Below are 27,663 nucleotides of genomic sequence, written 5' to 3'. Positions count from 1 at the left end.
TAGCTCGCTCATCAACAGTGCTGGAATCCAGTGCAGCTTTAAAAAAGGTCCAGTGCTCCCAGATGCTCAGAAAACCTCTGCTGTACTGTATGTGTGCTACACAGTATGTAAGTACAGTACAGTGTGTGGAAAGGACGGAAAGATCTGAGGGTCTCTGAGGTAACAGAGCTGACATGAGGGAGGCAGTGCCTGTACAAGGCAAACATAAACTGTGCCACTTCATCTGAAAACAATGGGGGAGAGGACACTGAGTGTGCTCTCATCCACATCTCCATTGTCTGCCCTCCTCTTTTACTCCTCCTCCGAGCATAGAGCATAAGCGGGGTGAAAGAGGGAGGGGAGTAAGGAGAAGGGGGAGCAGCAGTGGGGGCAGTGGGGGTCTGGCTGTGTTCTTTCTCCTCTGTCTGTGTGCGAATGCACAGACGGTTCAGTAGTAATTTGATGTGTGTCCCCGGGGACATTTGATGGATTAAAGCTAAGCAGCTCCATTTCGCAGCACCACCTGATCTTCCACTGCCTGTGCCCCATATAAAGGCTGGCGTGATTGCTGATCTCAGCTAGTCTGACAGTCTCTCTCTCTCCCTCCTCTCTCTGTCTGTCTCCATCTCTTCTCCTCCTCACTGGTCCCTTAAGCCTGCTGCATCACAGGAGCTATCCAGTGCTGAACAGGATCGCTTTTATTTTTTATTTTTTTATTTTTCTGGGGGAAGCTGGGGGAGCCAGAGAGTATCACACAGCATTGCCGTCAGCCTTGTTCTCCTCTGATTTCCGTTTTCTTTCTCATCTTATGTTTTTGGCCGTTGTCTTCACATTAACCGCAAGGATTACCGTCAAGCCAGCTCTGCTCGTGTGCTTCCTCAGAGGGTCTTTTATTTTTTCTCATGTGTTTTTCTCAGCTCTGTGTTTTTATCCATTGAAACATGCCCCGTTCATTTTTAGTGAAGAAGATCAAGCTTGATGATTTCTCTTCGTCCAATGTGTCCACTTCTAATCATCATCACCACCTGGACGACTCGTTTACTTTTGCACGCTCCATCACAGACTCGGTGACCAGCCTTGGGGTTCGTCTCAGTGAGAATGGTGAGTTAACATGCCTCCAGTCTGCCCCGCTCCAGCCATAGTCAAAGATGTGCTAGCACTCTGCCTGTAGACAGCTCCAGTTCTGATTTCAGCATGCCTGACATTTCCTTACTTAGCACAGATGGCATTCTCTTTTGTTTTAGTGTTGGGTGGGATTTTCGTTTGCTTCTGCCAATAACATGCCTGTAGTGTGAAAATTAACAAGAGATGTTACACGCACCCAGCTGATTTTTGCATCAATATCCCAAATAATCCTCTCCACGGCCACCCCACCCCCAACGCCGTGCTCCCAGACTTTTGTTTTTTGACTCCAGTGAAGGACAGACACAATTCAGGTCACAGCCACGGATTAGCTTATGTAAATAGGGAACAAAATGTGTGTCTAATCAGGAGAGGCGTCAGTTACGTATTTGTATGACTGCGCAAACCCTGTGGTGGCAGAACACATACACGCAGATTATATCTGGTCATCATGTGGACTAAAAAATTCATGAATATGAGAGATGAGTATCAGATGATACATTTGTCCTTAGCTGTTATTGTCCTTGAGTTCCCATCACAGTCCGATCCTCCCTTGCCCCCCTCTTCCCATCCAAATGGAGCATGCATGGTCTCCCCACCCCCATCCCTACACTACATCTTTCTCTTCCTTCCGGGCATTTGAAAACTAGCAGGGGTTAGAGTTTCAGCCATACAGGCCTACCGCCGCCACAAGAGACATCAACACACTGTACAATACAGCCAGGAGGGAGGTGGGGAGCTGGGCTGAGGGGATAGCGAAAGGAAGGAGAAAAAGGAGTCAAAAATGCTTGGGGCAGCAATGAGGCTGATCACGTGACATGAGGTTGTACAGTAAACATGAAGAAAGGCACATAGCTGCACTGTGGTCAACACACGGACCGGCCACATTAAGCTCCCAGTCGGTGCTGAGAGGCGACCTTCACTTTCACAGTCTGCTTTAAGCTCACCGCTTCCATTTTGTGGCCACGTTTACAGGGCCATATGTGTGTCTTTGTTATGATTTGTTAGGGTATTTTCACCATCACAGTCCACGGCAAAATGTTGTGATGATGCCACCTGTTATTCAACCAAGTCAATAGCACAGGCAAGGAAAATTTAAAGAGATTAGGATTAGTGGAAATAACTGCCAGTATTTCAATAAGTATTTTGTAAACAATAATCAGTGGTTAAATTCCAGATACTTGTTGAATAAAAAAAAATATGGCAACATATAAAAGCATGTTTTAAAAAAATATAGAAAAGCCTGTATCTTCACCAGACATATTTTCTTAGCTTGAATGAACATTGTCTGGATTTTCTGCTGCACAATTTTAACATAGTTACAAATATTACTTTCACTCTCTATTGTTCTTGATTCTATTGTTCATCCCCATGAAAAATAAGCATGATTTAAGTAGAAGAAAGAAACAATTAGCCTGCACTATTCTGTTAACAAAAGATATTTAATTTGGACAAAAGAATCACAGTTTTCATGCTGAGTCAAAAAAGGGCAAAATAAAAGAATTCTCAGCGTGGTTAAAATCCCTCGCATCAGCACTTCTCCTGTGCCAGGAGATTTTCTTTCCCCCTTTGTGGAGACATTTGACTTGAGTGTCTGTCGAACAACAAAGAGGGGTGGCTGAGAGGGTCCATTAATTACATGCTTGCTTTGCATTAGAGAAATGAGTCTATGAGCTGTAAAGGCTGATACAGCGCAAGTCCTAAATGATGAGCTCCTTGTCTGACCTTGGGTAATTGAAACATAGTAAACAACTGTCCATACACTGATACAGTATGTTTTGCAGGGTGGAAAAATCTTAACATAATAATAGCCACAGTGCTGTATTGGTGTTTGCACTGTAGAGCCTTCAACTATGGATGTAATAGTAACTGTAAAAATACATCTAATTAATCATGAGGTTGTGATTCAGCTAATGACTGTTAAAGGCATTTGTAATTTCAACACAACAGTGAATTTAGTGTTTTACTCCCTCTTTAATTATTTTGCTAGTTTTTGTTTTTGGAGTTCCTCCCTCACCATCTGTGTGTTTTAAAATGGTAAACTCATGCAGTGAGCACAGGCATGGTGTTTCCCTGTCCTCGGGTGTCATGGTCATGTCTTTGACAAAGTGGGTGTGTGAACAGAACCCCTTGGGAAAGGAGACACTGTAGTAAGAGAGCACTTCAACTGATTTCTTAATGGCCTGTTTCTTGAAGGCACTTCAGTGTGCTCGGTGCTGTAGGCAGGTGACCCTCTTCACAAACAATGTGGGGAATTTGCTTCCTTGGGATGCTGAGGATCACATATTAGTCCTCAAGTACACCGTGCTCAAAAACACTATTATTGTGTGTCGCAGATACTTGATCTGATTCCTCACACTATTTCTATCTCCTCCGGTGCTCGGCTGTTCTAACAGCTGCACTATTTTACAGATGATAGTCTATTGATCAGTTCAAAACTTTGAATTTCATTAAAACGCAGTCAATACCTAATTTCCACTGCTTGCTGCACACAGTGCTTAGGAATGGCTTTTTTGTGCAGTTATGCACTATTTCATTTGAGGAAGAAATTTCACTAAATCTTAGATTTTTACTCACATCAATTCACAAGAATGCATTGAGATCTATTTAGATGGATTTAACTGCCAGCAAGCCTTTTAGCTCCTTTGGCAGGAAGCAGTTTCAGAATGAAAGAAAATACATCTATGATGCCAACTAAAATATATCTTCCTAAAATTATGCTCTGTACAGTTGGAGACATTTAAATCACTTATGGTGTTTTGTGCTTTAATGCATCATGTATAAACCTACTTGAGACGTAGCAGTAAATCCAACAAAAGCAGCCATGTAACAAGTCTGAACATAACTGAATGTAACCTGCACAATCGGGAATGCAAACTTGTCTTGAGATATGTTTTTTACAACACCCCTGCAGAAACAGATTAATTAGGAGAATGAATGTATGTACACACGTTTATTAGCATCTGTTACGATTTAAATGCAGTGCTGCTCTGAGCCAATGCCCCTTGATACAACGTGTGCTCTCTGTTTGACTCATAATGTGAGTACTCAAAGAATCTTCATTAAGAAAACATGGACAGGCCTTAGCCATAGAGGACTGACATTTCATAGATGAAGAAAATCGTATCATTACAAGAAGTTCTAATCAATGAGACCGTTTTAGTTAAGAGGGGCTGTAATATGCATTCCCTTACACAGGAGAATTCTTTGATGAGCTATTATCTACTGCTCATCCTGACAGTAAAATTGCAACCTTCCTGAATGCAGTTAAGCACATGATATTTCCCTGCATTACTACGCTATTGTGTATATAACCTGTTAGATGTGGAAAAATGCAATCTACGCTGCTACTCTTTCACCATTTCATGAAGGGCAACCATCCAACATGATAATCATGTAATCACCCACATGCCACTGTGTCCTTATCCATCACAACCCCTGGCCAACTGTGTTTGCGTGTGTCTCTTACCCAGGCTACATCCAGGATTACATCACGCCATCTGTATACCAGGGGGAGAAGAAGATGGAGCACAAGCTGGCTTCGCCGGTGTCAGACCCCCTGTACACCCAGGTGAGCAGCGGAGGGGAGTACTGTGACCCCGACCTGAAGCACCCCGATAGCCCCCAGTCTGGCATGACAGCCAGCGGCTTCTACAGTGGTGAATCGGAGGCCCTGGCCGAGGGTTACACCATGGATGCCTTTTTCATCTCTGACGGGCGCTCGAGGCGGAAGGGGGACAGCGAGAGTCATGGAGGGGGCTCAAGAAGCAGCACTGCCAACGCTGTGGCTCAGGAGAGGGGGGCCGGCACGCCTCGCCACACCTGCAATGAGTGCGGCAAGACGTACGCCACCTCCTCCAACCTCAGCAGACACAAGCAGACGCACCGCAGCCTGGACAGCAAGATGGCCCGCAAGTGTCCCACCTGCAATAAAGTCTATGTGTCCATGCCGGCGTTGGCCATGCACATCCTCACCCATGACCTCAAGCACAAATGCGATGTGTGCAGCAAGGCCTTCAGCCGACCGTGGCTCCTTCAAGGTCACATGCGCTCACACACGGGGGAGAAGCCCTTTGCCTGCGCCCACTGTGGCAAAGCCTTTGCTGACCGTTCAAACCTCCGCGCCCACATGCAAACACACTCTGCCTTCAAGCACTACAGATGCAAGCGCTGCAATAAGACCTTCGCTCTCAAGTCCTACCTGAACAAGCACTATGAGTCAGCTTGCTTCAAGGGCTCTGCAGACGAAGACGACTCTGGATCAGAAAACTAACCACGAGGAAGAAGCTAAATTTTGAACCCCTGTTGTAGGTTCACAACCAATAACCCTGTTCACTCTGCCCTCCATGCCTTTTTTCTTCCCTTTTTTTAGAAAGCAATATTTTCACTGAGATTACGTGAAGAAACTCTAATGATTATGGCAAAGACAATTTCAAAAGATGCTGGATTTTTTCCCTGCACAGTAGCTAATCATCCACAGGAACTAACAATCAAACAACCTTCCCCCAAATAGAAACTGTAGATGATAGTTGTACACAATTAAGTGACATGCGCCCACACAGACGTGGGCACACATTACACGCACTGACATGCATATGCACACACAAACACACATTCATGTACGCACGTGTGCACATACAAACACATACACACACAATTATATATGAGGCCTGGCATGTGAATTTTTATCAATGACTATAATGATATTGATATCAATAGTAATAATATTTAGATTCCTGATATTTTATAGCAAATAGTAATGGAAAAAGAAAAAAAACATAAAAAAGGACTAACAGTGTTCTTTTGTTTTTTAGAGACAAAATGACCTCTTGTATTTTTATGCTGCTTTTTATTTGCTAAGAATTGAATTCTTTTGCAACTGCCAACATGAACTTTTTATGAAAATGTGAACTATGACAGTATTTGCAAAAAAAGGGAGATCATTTTAAAAGGTAAAAAGACAAACCCCTTTTTCCACACCAATGTTTCAATTCAACGGATGTTATTTTTCTATTTGATTTTTCTAAATTTATTTTTTTGTGCTTGTTATCCCTTGTTGGTCAATAGCATCTTTGTAACTGTGGGTTTTCAAAAAATTGCTAAAGCTCAGCTCGTTTAATGAACTACATAAGCTACAAGATCATAGGCCATAGGTCACTCAACTCAAATCTGCAAGTGCAGTGATTTTAAAACGCTTAAGAAGCCTGTTGAACAGGTTATCATTCACTCCGTCTGATCAAATTTATAGTCTCACAACTTGGACTTGGACAAAAACACTGAGAGCCAGACCAAATGATCTATTGTTATAAGTGCCATGTGCGGTTGACTTGTCTATAGCAATGAAATTTCTCGTTGTTCTTCCTCCACCATGGTGGCTTGCATAAACTCTGCTGCCTTTATGGTGTATCGTCCAGTCTTAAAAAACAGTCTTTGCCCGGTATTTGAGGTGCTCTTCCTTCCGCCAGTGTTACCTCAAAGTGAAGGTATGGACTCACACACCCTCAGTTACAAAGTGACAGTCAAATCAATCTGTTTGTCTGTTTGTAGTATGTCGCTCAAAGCTTCGCCCACGGTTTAGATGCATACCATCTATTTATCATGTAAATACTTCATTTATCTACCTATTTATCTATTTATTTACCTATTTATTTATTTATTTATTTATTACTTTATTTTTGTGTATTTATTGAAAACTTGCTAAATTATCATGTATTTATTTATTGTTTATAATGAGTTTAAAAAATGAACATCCATTGACCTTGTAAGATGCTGCTGATCTTCAAAGAAAATGTTGATATGCATGAAAACTGTAGAGAGTCCATGGGACTTAGTTTTTTAAAGAGGAACAATGTACAGAACCAGTGCTAGAAGACGTAATACAATGAATGCAGATTTACTTTTGTTTCATGGCAATAACTACTCACACAGCAATTGACATGTATAACAATCACAGCTGTCCTGTTTTCAGTGGATCTAGGGCAATAAAAAGAAACAATGAAAATGAAACTTTAAAATATTCTCTATCTTGCTGTTTCCAAAATGACACTGCTCCTCGTGACTGGAGATTTGTCGCCCATTTGTCCTTTAGTCTCAGGCAATAAATAATTCCCACCAATGTTTAATGTGATGTACACGTGCACATTGCCCTGAAAATACACCAGTAGCTGTTTGTTAAAGTGAGAGAATTGAATAATGTCGGTGCACTTGTGTAGTACTAGTTACACCAAGGCTTCAAATGTGTAAAAGCAATAATAACAGCGATCCAGTGATTATGAGAAACACTGAATCTTCCGTAGAGCAAATCCAAAACTGTATCAATTTGATTGGAAAAGGCTGTTATACATTTATTTTATTTTATTTATGTGTGTGAGTGTTTTTTTTTTTTTTTAAGCAACCAGGTAAAAATCTCCTTTGGCAGCTGTGGCGCAGAAATGCTTTAACTGAACTGCTGGCAACATATGTATAATGCAACAATAATTCTCATTTTAAGCCACTGATATACTAGACCATTAAAATATAGTTAAATTCAAAGTCACCGCTGCTCCCCAACCACACACAACCATCTTAAAACAGCTTAGCAAATCTCTGAGGCGTCAAAGGAGAGCATGGCACTCAGATAACATAAGGTTGGCTGTCTACACACATAACCAGCACTAATGGAAATGATCCTGACGTGAGCCGTCTTGGTAGAGAAAGTTTTTAAGATTGTTATATTAAAATGACGCGCTGTTACGCTCTTCCAGTTCCCTCATCATTCGTCCGTGCCACACATCTCTCCCCATCAGCCATCCTCATCCCATCCCAACTGCCTCTAAACAGACGCAGAGGATGAGGAGTGCTGAAGTGGGATTGGCGGAGGGTGGCGGAGTGTGGGAGGATAACAGGTGTTTGCAGACAGACTGCAGATAGGGAGCGTAATTGAGTCGGTGAGCGACCTCCAAGGGGAAGGTCAAGCACCAGCAGGCAAATGCACTGTCAGCTATTTGCATATTCCAAATGGATGACACGAGCGCAGTAATGCTGAGCTCACCCTAAAAAACAAAACTGAGGAGGAAAGAGAAAAGACGGGTTTCTGCTCTGTTTGTCCGTGCCCCCCTCCCCGTTTCACCATCATCTTGTCAATGGTCGTCTAAGTGCTACAGCTGAATCACTGCATGAGAGCATCCAAACCACCTGTCTCTCGATTCACTCGCTGAACACACAGCGTGGCAGGTTTGCAGTTTTATTGAATTTTGCAAAGAAAAAAAAAATCGTTATATCATAAATCCTAAAACCATTATATCTTACTTTCTAACGTATGTGTTTAAAAACCTGGAAAATGTTTTAATCAGGCATAAAGCAATGAGATCATTATAAACATCAATATGAAATGCAGGCGGCAGCTTGCATCTAAAAGCAGCAGCATTATAGAGAAAAACACTGAATACAGACAGAAAAGGAGGCACAATTTGATTCTGAGTTCTTATTCTGAATTTAGACATAGGGAAACATTGTTCCTCTTTGATGATTTTGTAAATATATCTGTAAATATATCACAGCAATAATATGACAATGCATGTAGACATTTAATTGCTCTTTTTCTATTCATGCTGTTTTTGGGTTTTTTTGGGTTTTTTTAAAGAAAAAAAAAAAGACGAATACAGGTACCAATTGCAGTCTGGGTGGCCATGTGAATCAGGGAGTGTCTTGATTAAAAGCTATCTGTTGTAAGTTAAAAACAAAAACTTCAAACTCTGTGTATTCTCAAAGATTTGATCATGTTCTGTATGATTTTCTGTTCTTGTTTTCTTTTATTTATGTGCCCGGCTTGGCTGCGCAATGAAAAGTGCCAAAAAGTATGATTTCCATGACAAAAGCCTTCAACATATGGTTGGCTGCTTGAAACCTTCCATATGGTCCTCAAAGAAAAAAAAAAAAACTGATTAAGATTTTCCACTTTCTCACTCTCTCTCTTCCTCTCTCTTTATCTTTCTATCTCTCTGTTCCAGCTGAGTATGAAGAAACTTAAGCCATGATTGCTGAGGGGTGTTTTGATTTATCTTGTTCTGCTACAATTAATAATGATGACAACAATAGCAATGATAAAGTAATAAAAACAATAGCACAAGTAACCTACAAGTTCACTCTCATTTGTTTTCAAACAAGACCCAGGCATTTAATCAGATTAAAATGGAGATGGGTATTGTTATTTTTAACATACATACACACCTTCTGTAGATATTTGCAGATAACAGGGACCCGGTTCAAGGAATAATTTAATCTGATATGAGAGGATGCCTATTCGCATACCTTTGTGATACTATTGAATTGTTTACCATATCTAAAAGCCTCAAAACAATACATTTATTGTGATATCATATACTTAGGTCCTGGTGATATGGCCAAAAATACTGTCACAATAAAAGTTTACATATCAGTCAGTATTAGTTCTGGAAAATACATCGAATCAGTGTAGATTAAGGAGATTTTGCTGTTTTGTTGAAAATTGTGAAAAATACACAAACCTCAGAATAAAGACTATTCCTCTCGTAACCTTTCTTATTCTACAAAAATTCCTAATGAAACCTGTTTGCTTCTTGTAACATATTACAAGAAACTGAATATATTACAGTATATAGCTTAAGTAAAGAAAGAGTGTTTTTCAGTCATGTTTTGTCTTCAGTTCATGTAGCCAGAAAAGAATCAATAAAAATTAAAAAATCCATTATTTTGAGGAGGAAAAAAAAATCATGATTGGATTTCTTGGCCATATTGCTGAGCTCTAGACAGTATTAAGAGTGATTTCTGGACCAGATGGTTATTTGTGGGTTTAAAGTCTTCTTCATGGTCAGAACATGACAAACACTTGCCGAGCGGTGGAACAGTTTACAAATCTACTTTCTATATTCTACTAAATAATTCTAAAATCTTTGTTCAGCATGACTAATATTAACCAAAATTAGCACAGAAAACAAAAAATAATATTTATTGTAATGTAAATACAACCATTAATTTCCCAGGCCAAATATTAAAGGTAAAAACCATTAAATCATATAATTTTAGAAAAAGAATCAATCAAATGTCTTATACTTTCCTTATTAAATTATCACACTTAAAATCATTACTTTATGATATGTTAAAGCTAAAGCTATTCATTTTGTACCTGTGATATTGTTGTGCATGTGCATATTTGAGCAATATCTTACAGGCTAACTTGTTAAATCCATGTTTATATGCTTTTCTTTTTCATAAAATATACTGTACACGAATGATATAAAATAACATTAAAAGTAACAGTGGATATGGAATCTCAATAGCCCTAATTCAACATTAACTCACTGAGTAATTACAGTTATGACTATAATGTGCCATCAGCTGTAGCCTCCTCTGTCAATGTTTGATGGATTTTATGAGCTTTACTGTCAATTTACTAACTTTTGATTTCATTGGTACTAGGTGAAAAATACCAATATCCTTTGTTTTTCACAGCAGTCGTCTTGAGCTGAAAAGAACAGGAACGGTCAGAGGATCTGACAACAGCAATAGGAGTTCCTGAGATGTCGGTGTTATCAAAAGCAGAGGCATCTGTTCCACCACTATTAAGCCCTTCCTGGTCATTAAATTTTAATGGAACATTGATTTTATGCTGGAACTACTCTTTCTGAATGACTCAAAAGCCAGAGAAAAATATGGAACAAAATAAAAATGAATCATGACAGCGGACAGGGATTATTATTCTGGGGCTTTTCTTGATTGGTTTCCAGGGAATATACAACACTTGAATCCAATCGCTTATGTCCTTCAGTGTCCTCCAGCAGCGCAGCAGCAGTATAATGAGACAGCAGGCAGAGCATAGCAGAGCAGGGGCTCTGAAACAAGACACTTTGCAGCACAATCCTCTCTTTCAAGACAACTATGGGAAAGTGATTACGGCTCCTGTTTTTACATTGTTCCACAATAGTTATGTCAGTAAAAGTAAACATATGACAAAATAAATGTATACTGTCATATCTGTATTCACATGTTGCCTTTTCTAAGAGTTAAGCGACAAGTTTACAACAAGTGTTTATTCAAGGAGACACAGCAGCAGCTTCAGAGGTCTACAGATCAGAATGTTGCAGACCAAACATCAACATTCATGTGCAGCACTCACTCAAACTTTACCCTGGCAGATGTTGCCCCTTATCAGATTTTATGATGAAAGTAAATAACTGATTTCATTACATGCCAATGGACTGTAAAATGGGGACCCATGGAATCCAATTACATCACCCGTGGGTGTGCTGTGTTTGTAACAACAGCCGCTATAAGTGATCGGCAACGAAAGGCAGGTAGGAAAACCATGGCCCTGCATACATATCCCTGCAACACTCTTCAACACAGCAGACAGCATTCGCCTCCCACTGCCACAGACGCTTGCAGCATATCAACTAAATTATTGAAAACAACCTGCAAAATTGAGCTCGGCTACACTGACACTTCAAAGATATTGACCTGAGAACGGCATCGCCTTTTGAGTGACTGTCTGGAAGGAAATATAACTGCCTTCTGATTGGGTGAGGGGTTACCACAAGGTTTCAGCACAGATCTACAAACACCAGCTGACAGAGCTATTAAACACCAACTGCAAAAAGAACAGTGCATTTGATTTAATTATTATTTATTATCTTTTGCACATTGTGAGCTGCTAATCTGCCTCTTTACAAACATCTTCATCATTCAGATAAACAGCAAAAACAAGATAGAAGGCAAAAATATAAATGCAAATAAAAAATGTCTGCAACTGGTGTTTTTGAGACTGCAAACAACAGGTCAATTTTGTGATTATAAAAACTACTATTCCTTAATTCAACACTACTTCAACTGATCTCGGCCTTTGCTCTGACCCTTCCCATACATCTGGCGCCATCTGTTGGCTGATAACCAGCAGTCACACAAATCAACAACAATTCAAAGATACTAACCAGCTGCCTCTGTTTGTTAAACTGCATGTGGTTTTACATCTGCAATGTTAAGACAGAAAAGCATTGAAAAGAGCAGGTGTGGATAAAAACCCTCTTCTTTAGCACTTCGTTAATGATAAACTGACATTAAATTCTGCTGTAGGGGAGTTTAAATTACAATCTAATCTCCATATCTAAGATGCACCTTCCACACAAAACAGGTAGATGCTTACTGACCAAATCTACTCAGCAAGAGGTGAGTAGAACCATACGGTTTTAGCTATTCAGAGCCAACCAACTGTAACTGCCCCTTTAAGAGCTAACAGTTTGTCTTTTCACATTCTGCATCACAGGAGAGATGCTCATTAAAAGCGCCTCCATTCCTCACTGTTTCATCAAGTGAGACTGCCAAGCTCTTTAACTCAGTGTTCTTGATGTTTGTGCTGTTTGTGTAAAACCCATCTGTTTCCTCGTCTCTCTGTTGGCAGAGGGTCCACCTCATCCGTATGCTTCTCTTTTTGAAGTCATGTCAAAATCACATTTTTATGCATCTAAGATATCCAACTTGTCATCAGTATTCAGGCAAAAGTCAAGGAGGGCACGTTTTAAATAGCATCTTTTTTCTTTTATATACAATAAATGCAGAGGCAAAGACACCAAAGAAATAACAGATACAAGTTTTTTTATGATGTGTGTACAGAAAATAATTTCAGCAATCCTACTGTAATCCATGTTGATAATCAAGCTCAAATAGTTTTAAAAATGCTCCTGCAAATTAACTAAACTGAGTGAATTTGGAGAAAAACAGGACTGTGTTGAAAGCTTAAAACACATGTAAATAACTTCACCCCAAAGACCACTGGTTCTCTCCACAGGTGAGGGTTTGAGACCAAATTATTTCAAAGAAAAGCAGATCATTAAACAGAAACCTCAATCTGTGTCGCTGTACTAGAAGGAGATAGCGCCCAGAGTAATTTCATAGGTTTAGGCGATGAGAGTCACCTGTGAATAATCAGTCAGCCGCTAACACAGCGACATCCACTGCTGCTAAACCATGTCATGATTTCAGACACATTCATCTATCACAAAGCTATAGTTTGAAGACTGAAAATTGTCGTCGGAGTAATTATCACTTTAAAAGCATGTCAATGTGTAAAAAAAAAAGAAGGTATAAATAAATATAGCTCACTTCCCTCTTGGAAAGCTGGCAGGTAATTTTCTCCAGCTGCTCTAAGTGTGACAATCCCATGGGGACTGAAATCTAATATTAACAGCAAATCATTATGTGGGAACTGTTCTTCCATGACCTGCCGCTGTACCTGTGTGACTAACTCAATCTAAGTAATTGAGATATGTTAGCAACTCGAATACAGTGCTGGTGTGACAGCAGAGGGTCACATAGAGTGTAGTGGGACTCCAAACACATCTCAGCACGAGAAATGATTTACATGTCTATACGGTTTGACTGACAGGGTCTCTTTTCTTCATTTTATGCAGGGTTTTTTTTTTTGCAATGAAGTGGCTTTTGATTGACAGCATAGAAGAAACTTGAATTTGACATTGTATAAAGTACCGAATGCCCAAAGGGAATATGTCAACAATCAAATTTACCATACTGTAGTTTTACTGAAACTAAGTCATCCAGCCAGCTGTGCAATCCATGTCAGCATATTAGTTTAATTGGAGGTATTGTTGTTATTTTTACACTATATTGATGTCTGTTAAATTGCTCTTGAAAAGGCAGGAAGTTTAAGGTGGTTTTCAAAGCTATTCTGGAGAAAACAGATCACTGCTGGTATATCACCATGTTAATACCTGAGAGTGAGGTGAAAAAGTTGATTACTTTCACTGCAGCACCCCAGATAAAGGATGCATTTTGTTCAAGATGATTCTACAAGGATATATAATGTACTGATATACCACTGTTAATGATTGCACACTATATATAGGTCTCCTTCATGTTGTAACTGATCCCCGTGTGACCAATTAATCAACATAAAAGGCGCTGCCATTGTGGTTCAAAGTATTTGTAATAATTCAATATAATGGCCTGCCTCTGCTGTCCAAGAAATCATTTTTAATTGTCTCATTAGAAGCTGTGGGTTGGAGAAAACAACAATTGTTCTGTTTCCGCTCCACTGCTGCAAATCTTTGAAGCTTTCCTCTTACCTGTGCAAAGCTGCGAGCCCAGACCTTCTTTGTGTAACCACAGCAACCTGGCTGATTCTTTGAAATGCCTGCAAAAATAGACTATTATCAAGAAGACCACTTTGAAGCAGGAAGTCTATATCATGCAACAGTCGACAACACACACACACACACACACACACACACACACACACACACACAAATTGACCTCATTAAAAAATATTGTCACCAAAGGATCCTGGGCTTGTAGTGGCTCTTTTCAACTACATGACTAATTGCTGGAGTGAATTTTAACGAGAAATGTTTTGGCCATGAAAAGAATGAGTTTTCCTGAAAGGAGGGTAAAAGTTAGTGTTTGGTACAACGTGTAATGCCATGAAACACAATAGTTTACTTCAGTGATGGACTATAGTGTTTGTAAACAAGAGACAGGCAGCTAATATGACAACAGCCAACAGCAGCTATGCTAATTAACAAAACAAATATAACCAGTTTATACTTACACCTATGACAGGCAGGTTCGTTTTACAAACAGCAGACATGATAATATGATAAAAGTGGCGACTACATTGATGCTAACTTAGCAAACTTTACACTTATACAGATAAAAATATCTTAATGTGTTGTTGACATATCAGATGTACTGTATGTAATTTACAAGGGCCAGAGAGGGCGGGGTTTAACTCTGGATGATTGACATGACGAATGACCAATTAAAACATTCCATTTGCAAGGCTGCGTAAGGCTAATATCCGCCTGAAAACTAGCATCACGGAAGTACAGAAAGAAACTGTAAAGTCGGAAGGGGGATGCTACGGACGAGTATCAGCATTAAAACTTGTCTGAGGCCGTTGGTTTTCTCTTCTCAAAGTCTGTCGATAATGTCTTCAGAGGATGTTAAAGACTCTGACAACAGGTCGATTCACTCCGACAGCGTCGATGAGGTCCATAACGTCCCGATGGACGTCATCATCCGACCGTTTCCTCCGGTTCTGGACGAGCAGAAAGTCCAGAGTCTGATGGACACCTTAAAGGTAATGAAATACAGGCTGACAAACAGAACATTCTCTGTGTGTTTGAGGATAAACCTGTTGGATGAAATATCTCCTCATAAGGCCATACCAGTGGGATATGTTAAGTGTTAAATTACACTACACAGGATCACATGTATCACTAGAGTCCACATTGGTTTTTCCCTCAGAAAAAACCAAGCCACAACCAAACAGCATTACAGGTCCATAATAATGTAACAGGCTGTTGGTCCAGGTGTGCATTTCCAGTGAAAGTTTTTTTTTAGCCTGATAACTCCTAATGCATACTAATACTGCATACTAATGGCATACTAATGCATTCCACAATATAATTAGAACTAGGCTGCTTGATTTGGTGAAAATTTTTGATTATTTTTGTTTGGAGCTGCAATGATTAATAGAATGTAAAGCTGCATTGATTAATCTGTTACTTGTCAACTGCTAAACTAATTTGACAACCATTTTGATAATTGATTTGAGTTTTTTTTTTTTTTTTTTTGTGGGTGGGGGGGTGGGGGGGGGTTAACCAAACCTTTACCAAATAACTTTACAAAACAAACAAACAAACACGATCAACAGGTTAATTGATATTGTAAATAGCCAGTAGTTATAACCTTAATTGAGCTGTAGTACTGCCTCAGCCTGTGCAATAACACATCTTCCTTAATTATTGTAAAATATGCAATTATTTAATTAATTACATAAACCATTATTTATGTTAGTTTAATCTTGTGTTTTTAACATGATGTTTCTATAAGAAACATCTGTGCAGATACACCAAGCAGATACACTCAAATCCAAATCACAAACCATAGCATTGTTCTCAAAAATTCCAATATGCGTTTTTCACCACAATCCGTAGGCCTGTCTCAGGCAATACTGTGAATTTTTTGACTCAAACATCCATAATTGGACTAGATAAAAGTTTTATTAGTTTGTAAAAATGCAGTGACTCTGCACAGTGTGACTGACTCCATAATATCACTACACATATTGGATTTTTAAACCAAAGCATTTTGCAATTCTGTAACTGCACAGGCTGATGATTGCAATTGTGTAGCTCTGTTTGAAGTATTTCAATGTAGATTAAAAATTTAAATGAATGTATACTTAGTGGCATTTTGTATTGCTTTGGTTTTAGTCTCAGTATTCAAATAGTAATATTGTTCAATTTGGTCATGCAATATGAAATTGCATTTTTGTGGCTGGGACCAAATGCCTAATGCCCTACCCATGGTGATTACACTGAATTTTATGAAACTGGCCAAAAATAAATGGGATATAATGTGCATGTCATCAGATAACTGAACCACTTACTGAGGTCAGCATCAGCACAGATACCAGTTGCTTCGGACTAATCTTATCTGTTTTATTAATCATTCAAGTCATTCATCAAGGAAACATTCAGGGTTCCAGCTTCTCAGTTCAGCCGAATTTCTTAGTTCTATTTACTGTGAATTGAACAGGGAGTTGAAAATTTCTAGCAACTCATGAAGGACATTTCTCTGTGTTTTTGGCTTCATACAGTGACACTGAAATGAACAGTTAGAGCCTTAACACCCATATCGGTGTGTAATCAGGCTGCAGGTATTTGGTCCCAAATCAGACAGAATATCAGTGTTACTGACACAGTGGTTTAATGTTGAAGATTTTTGGGATTTTGTAGCACAACACAGCTACAGACTGCAATTGGATTAAAAAATATATGCTAACACATTTCTGGTCATCTTTTATTTTGTCATCTTAATATTCTTGTAGGAACATGCATTGTCTTTGTGGTAAAATGTATTCTCATTTTAGGATAAAGTCTTTTCATAATATTTCAATTTGCAGTGGATGAAAAGAAAGACAGTTTAAGACAGGATGTTTCTTTCCCTCTAGGAGAAGAAAGACATCAGCGTAGTTCCTCCCATAGACGTTCTGTGGATTAAAGGCAGCGAAGGTGGAAATTACTACTACTCCTTCGGCGGCTGTCACAGGTTTGCTGCTTATCAGAGATTAAAAATGCCCACCATCCCAGCCAAGATCATCAAATCGAACATTTCAGACCTTAGCACTTACTTGGGCGCGTCAACACCTGATTTGCGGTGATGGTACTTCGGCTGCAAACAAAGTGTGTACCAGCAGGGGGAAACATAACTCTAGTCAAACACAACATTTTTCATGTGAAACCAGTGATATGAGATTAAAAACATGTGTGTGCCTGTCTATGTATTTATTCGTCTCTATGTGTTCTCTTAAATTCACATTTTCCTGCCTGTGTTTGAGAGCGCAGTGAAGAAGGAATTAGTAGTTCTTTTTTGCTTCTAATGCTGAATTCATGATGGTAAAATTAAGCAGCTTGTGTGACACTACACAGCAGGTTTACGCCTTTGTAGCCATCAGTGACTTGCCTTCAAGTTCACCTTTTTATCTCCTCCTACTAATGACTGAGGAAGATTAAAAGTTGTTTCATGCTCAAGTTATTTTAGGCAGAAATAATGTCAAAAGTGTCTTGTCTAAAACGTGTGTGTGTGTGTGTGTGTGTGTGTGTGTGTGTGTGTGTGTGTGTGTGCACACCAGGGTTAATTTTAGAAATCACGTGGGATAAAGCCACTTTGTGCTGTGATGCTGCAACAGAATAGGAGCAGGAATGTGCACAGTGGATATTTCTGTAACTAAAAGAAAAATATGAATACAATATACAATGCCCAGCCAAAAAAAACCCCACACCTGGATTTAACTAAGCAATAGTTCAGAATCTTCCATTAGATAGTGACTGCAGTGATTAATATTTCCAGCCACCAGAAGTTTTTTAACCCTAACTGATGCAGCGAGTAGCTTCTTGTTTCTTAAACAACCATCAGTTTGATAGAGAGCATATAGATAGGACTGTGTTTCAATGGAAAAGGGTCATGTGGTCTGATGAGTCCAGAATGACCCTGTTCCAGAGTGATGGACACATCTGAGTAAGAAGAGAGGCAGATGAAACAATTACCCATCATGCCTAGTGCCCACAATACAAGTCTGTCAGGACACTTTGATAATGTGGGGTTGCTTCAGTTGGTCATGTCTAGGTTCAACAGTATTATTTATCAACAAAGTAAATGTGATATTGCGTAAGCTAATTGAAACAATACCATAGCCAACGCTGTAATTAAAGCTAAAGTCTGAATAAGGCTTAGGCTAAATATTAGAGGATGGGATGTCTTTTGGCCAGGCTGTATACATGAGCATAATTGTGCAACAATTGCTGGTTCAGGTTTAACACTGTCTCCACCTTTCAGTGATTCTCCTTATGCGTGGGTTTTTTCCTGCCGTACACTCAGCTTTGATTGTGATGTTTCAGACAAGCTCAAGGAGGTAATAGAATGGAGCCTATAGACCAGATGGTTTGCAGACAAAGTCAGGTGCTATGAGAACATCAGACTGACAACAGCTTGTGTCAGAACACAAGATGCTGCTAAATCTTGCTGAGTCTGCTCCATCTTCAACCATCAGTCTTTTTACTCTTCATCTTTCAAAGGGATCCTTCAAACTCCCAGATTGCATTTTTATAAAGAAAAAAAAAGGAAAAAGAAGATGCAAAGTCTCACCTCAGTTACAAGTCAGTGCATATGAAAACCTTTAAACCTAATGCATCTCAGTTACTGGAATCCATATTAGATGAAATGAGAGACAAATAGATAACTGTACCCAATACCCACATGAATATGATTAGCTTTATTTCAGTATTTTTATCCAATATCCAGTAAAATAAACTAATAATCTACTTTGGTTGGGCTCTTTCTGTCAGTAATCTCCACTCTGCCATCTTTACCTATGCCCCACTCACATCTCTATATGTTTGGTTACACATCACACTTATTATGTGTTGAAATTAAGAGAAAAAAAAGTGGGAAAATTACATTTATTACTACTTAGTATTTACAATCCCTTCTTTCAATATGAAACCTGACAACAAATGATATTATTGAAATATTATTAATTGTACTTAATTTATTTCGGGTCAGTTTAAAGGCATTTGAAAAAAGGTTCATGTTTGTTATTCTAAAACTTGACACCATGAATGGCATTTTTACTGCAAATATAAAGTATTATAGTATTAGTTCTAGTATTAGTTCAAATAGTAGTTATCCATTATCCTCAATTACTCTTGCTCTTGACCAATACTGATCCTGCAAATACATATCAGTTGATTCCTAATGAAATTTATATAAATGAATGTAAAAAAAAAAAAAAAAATCTTAATATCTATCTTTCAATACATCATATTCATCGAAAAACATATTTTCCAGTTTACAAAAAAAGTCACTGGTCTTTTGCTTTACTTAGACATGCAAAATCCCAGCAGGAGTAAATGCTCTGCTGTTATGCACCTTAAGTCAATGCAAAACTGTATTACATAATGCCCCTTTTGTTGTTAGTACTGACCTTGAGGCTGTCCCGCTAAATCATCCAACAACAACAGCAGCTCCCTCGCCTCAGAGGCAGGAACTTTAGGTTTGCACAATAATACAGGTAAACTATACTCTGCAGGTCATTGCACAGAGACGAGGTGTTTCCTACATCAGCAGATTCACAAACTGAGCTCGGAGCTGCCTGAGGGTGTCCCTTTGTGACCATCGAGGAAACACAGGGAGACCCAAGGCGGCTTTTACCCACCGACCCTGAAGGACTCTAAATTTCTCCTCTGAATCGTCGCGTGTGAGAAGATTTCCTGTGGCTCGCTCACTGTCTGGAAGTAACCATATCCTCAAAGGGTTTTTGACACGCAACACTGGTATGAAAAAAGACCATTGCACCTGTTGCTTTACTGAGCTGTTTCCATGGGTGGTTTTTGTACGTTTTATCTTTGAGGATTTAAACAGATCAGAGGGATTTAGGGACTAAGAAGAGGAAGTGTTTGTGGTCATTTTCACAAATGGATTGGTGCCACGTCGTTTCTCATTTCTCTTTTACCATTTGTTGTTGTATTGCTCAGGGAATGACTGAACAAATTAACTTGTGATGGTTACATTATGTTTACAGACTGCTGACCAGTGGCTTTTATTTTCTCAGTTGTCTGTAGGTGAAATTACAAATAAAACCTCTGGAAAAAAAATTGAATTGTGTCTTTGGAGACTTTTTGCAATTATAGGAACATAAGAAGAATAGGATAAACAATGGTTCAAGAAAAAACTAAATGCATGATATACATTTTTGTACTTATACTAAATAATCCTCTGAAATGTTTCCCTTCTTTCATGTTAATTTCAGAACTTTCAGCTGTGTTATTCAATATTATTTGATGTACTTCATGGGAAAACAAAAGCACTTATTAAATCCCACTCCCATTTGAGATGCTAAATTTTGATTTTAAATGAAAACATGTATAAATATATCATTCATTTCTTTTTTTAATTCTATGAGTATTAGTTGTGCTCAGTCTGTTTTTTTGCACTGTGCAAGACAGCCTGTTTCTCAGCTGTCTATAGTCTGGATTGTTTCATCAGAAAGAGTCTGTGGCCAAAATATGACTCTAATTATAGCATCAACAGCTGAGAGCCAGTTTAGATTTTAATGTTTTGTTTTTTTTTTTTGTTTGTTTTTTTCACTTTGCCTGGTTGCATTTATTGGACTGTAACACATAAAAAAAGGAAACATTTACTTGATTAGATATAATGTGGTGGGTCTATAAAATTACCAGGTGTCAAAATCTACCCACTTGAAACTTTCAAGACAACTTTTAAGTATTTCTTTCTTTCTTTCTTTCTTTCTTTCTTTCTTTCTTTCTTTCTTTCTTTCTTTCTTTCTTTCTTTCTTTCTTTCTTTCTTTCTTTCTTTCTTTCTTCTTTCTTTCTTCCTCCAGTTCCCCTACAGAGCCGTCTATGTTTTAACTAAGGCTGAAAAATGATCTCTGCTTAGTCAGCTCAGCCATTTGTTCCACTTGGAGAAGCATTACAACCAAATCCTCTTGAAGGAGGTTAGGTTTAGGTGTTGCAATCGATGATGACTTTTCACAGCTTCCTATCCGGAATTCCTTCAGACTACTGGTGGCTGCAGGCGTGTAATTTGTGCCAGATTTGCAATGGTATATCCACCCTCTGACCTCACTGCTACACAGAGGCACATTGTGTATGATCCTTCAGCTTCATGCAGCTTCATGAAAATGTGCATTTGTTATAAGAGAAAAGCGTCTGTTTGGCACAAATTCCACATGTCTAATGTGGCTCATTTGTCTTGACCACTTACTCCTCTTGTTCCTTCACAATTGACAGTAAAATATGTGCTCGTTAGAGGGAAAACCACAGAATTTTCTTGTCTGTTCTGTTAAAGGACTGTGCTGACTGGAGTCGTGGTCAAAGTTTTGACAGGCTGTCAGCTTAAAAGCATCTTAATTCACATGTAACTTGACAGGTTGACAAGTGACACTGCGGGAAATGTGGGTAATGTTTCTACAGGTTAACACTGAAATCTTTTAGCTCTGGACATCTCACAGCCAGGTTAACAAAATCCCAGAACCTTAAGAAAAGCACATCTGACTGACAGTAACAGGTTATAAGTAAATTTCTCTGTGTTCCAGAACAGATTTGAAAACAATTACTTTACACATGGAAGTGAATACATTTGAAAGGAGCCCCTTGAGATGCAGTGTTTTATTTCCAAAGGGGTTATATTCACATCTGACAGCAAATGCACATCAAAAATATAAATTAAAATAAAGACAAACCTAAAGCAAGGGAAAGAGTTGAAACATCAAAAAAAAAAAAAAAAAGGGGGGGGGGGGTTCTTTTACAGACCTTTAAATTGAGGCATGGGTTAAAAAAACAAATGGACTCAGAAAGCACAATAACTGCAAAAATCTAAATCTTACCAAATGTACTTTTTTTTTTTTCCATTTCTAGTCAAAATATCTCATCACACTTAAAATAAGATATAATCACCTAAAGAGTAACTTGTAAGTGAGATATAAGAACTTATTTTTAGACAATAGCTCTTGAAAATCTAATTTCAAGAAATCTTACCAAGATAATTTTCACTTGTTCCATTGGCAGATTTTTTTGTTTGAATTAAGCAAAAAAATCTTGAATTAAGCAAAAAAAAAAATCTGCCAATGAAATAAGTGAAAATTATCTTGGTAAGACTTCTTGAAATAAGATTTTTAAGATCTATTGTCTGAAAATAAGTTCTTATATCTCACTTACAAATTACTCTTTAGGTGATTATGTCTTATTTTAAGTATGATGAGATATTTTGACTAGAAATAAGAAAAATACACTTGGTAAGATTTAGATTTTTGCAGTGAAACTGATCAGCAGACTGATGTTACAGGACAAAAGTGAGCAAAAATATCATACATATTCTCTTAAAAAAATATCAGCAAGTTGCAATGAAATCTTTCAATGCTATATTTATATAAAAGTTTTTCTCCACAGTGTTTCTGACTCTTTATATTAACTGTGAGTTCAGTGGGTGTTATCTAAACCCTTCCTCTGTCTGTGGCACAGACTGAGCTGCTGTTCTCAGAGATCTCTGAAGAACAACACAAACCTCAGCTGTCATCTCATCATATGGATAAATGGATCCAGTTCTTCCAGAGGAGTAGAAGAGTGATTCACAGTTCCATAAAATAAGACACATGTAGTTAAAATATGGCTTTAGATCCTGTGTGTGGTGCCATGTCAGTATGCTGATACTCACAAAACTTCTCTATTGCTTATATTCTACTCCGTATCCAGTGGTGGAGAATCCCAGCTCCATAAAGTAAAAGTCCTGTCATGTGTTTGTTCCAACCATTCACTTAACCAGCTCATTTTGATGAGCACAACTCCTTATCCAGGTAGATGGGATACTTAGTGGAATCGCCTGTGTTAAGTGAACAGGTAGAACCAATACATAGCAGGACTTATACTTTATGGAGCTGGGATTCTCCACCACTGTCCATATCCTTATGCATATACTGTGTATTGTATACTTATTCACACCCTTTACTAAGACACAACAGATACACATCTACTGACAGTGTCTCAGACTTAATGAACAGCATGATTTATTGGTTGACCTTTAATGTGTACCATTAGAAATCCAAACAGATTAATTTGAACATCTTGCATTTGACACTCAAATTAATTTGTATTGAGTTAAATCTCTGCAGTGACTCTTTTCTATAGTGAAATAATCCCACAGTGTTTGTGACCATGAGCTGTAGTGTTTATTTGGTGTTCTTGTGAGACCTCAGTGGTTCTTCAGCAGATAGTTTGGGTGTCTGATGGCTTTCTGTTGATGCAGCTGAAGCACATTGAAGTGGTTGAACATGCTGCCGGCTGTGGCTGGAGCAGACTTTTGTTTCAGACATGCTGTCTGCTGATGTGGCATGAAAGGGTCTAAATTTGCCACTGCTCTGTTGTTTTAACACTTTCAGGACAACAAACAACTAAATCCTTTCCATTCCAGGATTATCTGTTCAATGTTTATTTATTCATGCATAATTACCTCCTCCTTCCTGATCAATACGAGCTATAGATCGCCTTAATTTTGGGACACAAGTGAAAAAATTAGCAAAAAGAAGAATACACTGCAGTTTGTGTATGCATTATCTCTACTAGATAATGTTTTTCATCCTTTGAAAACAAACAGGTCTGACCCGTTTGACCCTGACATTAATCAGGTTCCCTGGAAAACATATTCAAATCACAGAACTTCTTACATTTGACTTTGAGATTTCCATTGGAAATTTCTGAGTCTGCAAATCAAACAGAATTTACATCAACTGCTAAAGCTCTGCAGTCATCAACAGTCATGATGAGATGGTTTACAAGATGAGGCTTAGAAAGACATTAAGCTAATTTTACTAAACATAACAAACATGCTAAACTAACCCAAGATAAGAGTAAAACTACTGACAGATGAATGCTTTTCTTAACTCATAAAGACCCACTGGCACTTTTGTGGCAGTAAATTTTGTTCTATATTTAATCTTTCTTAGTGATTTATCGCCATTTATTGTAATATTATCCTCTTTATTTTGAGTTGTGGTTTTTTTTTTTACCAGTTTAAATCATTTATTTTCCTATATTTAATTCACTGATCAGGTAGATGTTCATCAAAGCTCAGAGTGAATTCAAAGGTTATTATATCAAAACAGAGAAAACTGAGGGAAAATCATTAAATAAACATAAACCAAGCGTCTCCATCCACTGTCATTGATCCAACGCCATGGGTTTTACAGGTGAATCAATGTTGTAGAAGATGACAGTGTTTCCACGTTAACTACGGAGCCTCTGAACTCCAAATGGGTCATATCTGATGACCATGAAAAGATGACTGTATTGTACATCTATTTTTTACATCGATTGGTAGGATCAATGGATCAACAGGTATTAAATAGTTTAGATCAGTAGATGGTTTTTGGTCGCTACAGATTGTTTGGGTCTTTATGGGTTAAATACACTAAATCCAAATCCAACAAAGTATGTGTGAGTGTTCAGCCCAGAAACATTTATTTCAGTAAGAGTTTCCTTTGAATACAGGTATAGAAGGTTTTTGTACTGGGTTATACAGAAACTTGAACTATGAAGTTAAGATGTTTTCTAAATAGGGTAAATGCCAAATAAAGTGGCTGTTAATATTTTCATTTTCAATCTTTTTCTAAGATAAAGGTTCATGGGGTTACAGTATATTTTTAACATGATTTTCTGATATGTTGTGCACTGACAGCCTTCTCCAGCCTGTTGCAGATCATTGTGCTGTGCAGCTGCAGCTCCTCCCATGCAGCTATAAGAGCCCAGCTGACCAGGTAGTCAGGGTCCATCCTTAAAATAGGTCACAGCAAATCCACTACAGAAAAGTCTGGCAGCTTTATCAAAAGAGTTTATTTTCATCAGTGGTTAAATGCAGCCTTCGTGCCACAGATGGAGGGTTAGTCCCTGAGTTGTTTTCGGGCTGATTTTTCTTCAGAGGACTTGGAGCTGGAAGTGGTGGTGGTGTAACTCTTGAAGATGACTTTTGCCATGCTGCGGCCTGTGGCGACGCACTTAATCTACTCAGACTTCGGAGTCACTTCAGAGGACGATGAAAAGTGCAGCGAAAGCGACGGCAGCTCGGAGCGAAGTTACTGCGAAAGCTCCGAGAAGCGAAGAAGGATTTCACGAAAACTGGAAAAAGACACGACAATGGTAAAGCAGAGGAGCGCAGCGAACGCCAGGGAGAGAGGCAGGACCCAAAGTGTCAACACTGCGTTCACGGCTCTCCGGACACTGATACCCACGGAGCCAGTGGACAGAAAACTCTCCAAGATTGAAACTCTGCGCCTGGCGTCCAGCTACATTTCCCATCTGGCCAACGTGCTTCTCCTGGGAGACGGCGGCGCTGATGGACAGCCCTGCCTTGGTGCGGTCCATGCGCAAGAGGAGAGCGGGACCAAGCAGCCTCGAACCATCTGCACCTTCTGTTTGAGCAACCAAAGAAAAGGGGTAAATGCTATTTTATAGCCTGATGGCAAAGTATACTTCAGCAGAGTGTAAACACAAGAGCAGATTAACAGTAAACAACATATTCCTGATCCCAGATACACTTATTATTTTTATGACCTTGCTTTTTGCTTTTTTCTTTTCTTTTTTTGTCCAGTGCAGATTATATTTACTTTGTTAATCATTCCTATTCTTAAGTCCAACTATTTTTTTGTCCTTGGACTTCTGGATGTAAAATTTGGTTTTACGCACTAATTTTACGCACGAGTTTTGATCCCTGCAAGTCCCTCTCACAGGCAGATACAGGTGGTTACAGTTTTACACAACTGTAAAGACATGCTCTACTCAAAATATACAAAGTAAATGCCTTTTTAATTGAAAACATGCATGAGAAGTTCACTGATAAAATAGGAGGGTTTTGTCCTGACTGAATATTCTTTTTTTCTTCTAGATAAAGGATGGGAAAGACTGTTTTAAAATGCGAGGACTGGGTCCACTGCGAATGAGACGCTGACTTACAACCAGTGAATGATGAGCAACCTGTAAATCCTCAGACTGTCTCAGGGAAGAGTGGAAGCTGGTGTTACAGAGTACACACAGGCACATTTTCACATGCTGGATACAATGGTGGAACCAAAAACACTATTTATACTTGACTGAAGATTCTAAGAAATAATCTTTTCAAAAATGCAGTGCATTTGTTTGAAACTAATGAGTTTTTTTTGTCCTTTTTGAAAGTTTTTTAATAAAGTATATTTTATCAAAATAAAAATGCTTTTTCATGATTTGCACTTTTGATGAGATCAGTTTGGTACCACATAAAGAACCTGTGAGGACGTCATTGTCCTGCATCTAATGAAATCAGAAAAGGATTAACAATTGATATTCCATATATTTGAATGAAATGGTAAAAGGAGAAAAAAAAAAAAGTTTAATGCTAGTGACCAACAGTCTTTTTAATATCTACACTGAGATGCTCTTATTTAATAACAGCTAAGTCCTTTACATCAGTTTTTAGGATGTAAATTGTTATTAATGTCTCTATGGAAAGAAGATAAACTATTCCAAACTTCACACCCACATTCTTCACTATTTGCGGTTGTTACTAAGATGTTGGTCATGAAGCCTGAAGAGCCGTAGCTAAGGTTCAAGGTTTCTGGTGTCAGGGCCTGGTGTATTTTTTCCGAAACTCACGATTGGTGTTTTTTGAAGTCTGTTATCGATTAGTCACGGAAAATAGTAGCCCACACTCAGCCCGGATCCCCCAACACAGCTGTTGGTATGTCAGAGGGATAAATCACTGCTGTGGGCCCATTGGACAGGGAGAGATGGGGTGAGGGGTCAGAGGTCACAGAGCAGCGCAGCGCTGAAACCCTGTTGACATGTAATCATGGCAGATGATGCAGATATAATCCTGGTGTTGATTCTAGCTCTTGTTTTTAATCACAGGTCAGAAGAGGTTTAATATCCACTCATGTCAGAAAGCTGCATCATTTTTCTAACAGCATTTTGTTTATTATTTTAGAGCCAGTTTTGATCACTTGTACTGAGAATATTAATGAGGAATATTAATCCTAAATGCCATTTCAGTCTCTGTGGAGTTTTTTTCTGCCTTCTTCAATCTAAAACAGACACTAGTGATCGGTCTAACAGGCAGCTCAGACACATGCAGCTGAGCCCAACATCCTTTGAGTCAGTTTGCAAACTCAACATGACAGAGGGTAGTATATGGAAAGTGAATTTTAAGGCAGTTAAAGGTGCATGCTGGGGGTCCAAGCTCCCCCTTCCCCCACCTGCCTTGTCAGCCTAATTGGAATTTGCTGTGCCAAGTCCTCCATGCTCAGGGCCCGGGCCTCCTCAAATGGCTCCCCGAGGCTCCCCCCGGCAGGAAGATGTCACGGAGGCACAGGAAGGGAAAACAACGCTCAGCCGACCTTTCTGAGGAACTCTCTGTGCGGCGGGCTTTGGGTCAGCGCCAGTCTTGACATCATCCGGCGCTGGGACCCAGATGTACAGCTCTCTGGTGGTACT

General features: G+C 38.9%; 3 protein-coding genes and 1 long non-coding RNA gene across 5 annotated transcripts in view; 3 read left to right on the top strand and 1 right to left on the bottom strand.

Moving 5' to 3' along the window:
* The window catches only part of LOC115422211 (uncharacterized), an 85,292-nt gene extending 70,483 nt beyond the window's left edge, over positions 1 to 14,809 (bottom strand). The window contains exons 1-2 of the long non-coding RNA XR_003935810.1: positions 14,675 to 14,809; positions 14,193 to 14,260 (exon numbers count right to left, since the gene is read on the bottom strand). This is a non-coding gene — a long non-coding RNA (uncharacterized LOC115422211). The remainder of the gene's footprint in view (positions 1 to 14,192; positions 14,261 to 14,674) is intronic.
* On the top strand, positions 449 to 9,212 carry scrt2 (scratch family zinc finger 2). The gene is made up of 2 exons (XM_030138373.1): positions 449 to 1,080; positions 4,575 to 9,212. The coding sequence occupies exons 1-2, from the start codon at positions 921 to 923 to the stop codon at positions 5,372 to 5,374; spliced, it is 960 nt and encodes a 319-aa protein (XP_029994233.1). The 5' UTR covers positions 449 to 920; the 3' UTR covers positions 5,375 to 9,212.
* A 111-nt stretch (positions 14,810 to 14,920) lies between the features above and the next one.
* srxn1 (sulfiredoxin 1 homolog (S. cerevisiae)) lies at positions 14,921 to 17,911 on the top strand. Its single transcript, XM_030137704.1, has 2 exons — positions 14,921 to 15,205; positions 17,084 to 17,911. The coding sequence occupies exons 1-2, from the start codon at positions 14,981 to 14,983 to the stop codon at positions 17,291 to 17,293; spliced, it is 435 nt and encodes a 144-aa protein (XP_029993564.1). The 5' UTR covers positions 14,921 to 14,980; the 3' UTR covers positions 17,294 to 17,911.
* Positions 17,912 to 24,634: 6,723 nt separating this feature from the next.
* On the top strand, positions 24,635 to 26,272 carry tcf15 (transcription factor 15). Of its 2 annotated transcripts, none has more exons than XR_003935875.1 (2): positions 24,635 to 25,991; positions 26,084 to 26,272. XR_003935875.1 is itself a non-coding variant. In XM_030139324.1 (2 exons), the coding sequence occupies exons 1-2, from the start codon at positions 25,162 to 25,164 to the stop codon at positions 26,144 to 26,146; spliced, it is 537 nt and encodes a 178-aa protein (XP_029995184.1). In that variant the 5' UTR covers positions 24,635 to 25,161; the 3' UTR covers positions 26,147 to 26,272. The 2 variants fall into 2 exon arrangements, 1 of the variants encoding a protein (XP_029995184.1); XM_030139324.1 differs by having other exon boundaries at positions 24,635 to 25,635.
* Positions 26,273 to 27,663: the final 1,391 nt, after the last annotated feature.

This window comes from Sphaeramia orbicularis, chromosome 7 (genome assembly GCF_902148855.1).
Source record: "Sphaeramia orbicularis chromosome 7, fSphaOr1.1, whole genome shotgun sequence".
NCBI lineage: Eukaryota > Metazoa > Chordata > Actinopteri > Kurtiformes > Apogonidae > Sphaeramia > Sphaeramia orbicularis.
Note: the sequence above shows the minus strand (reverse complement) of the source record. Positions and strands in the feature narration are given on the sequence as shown.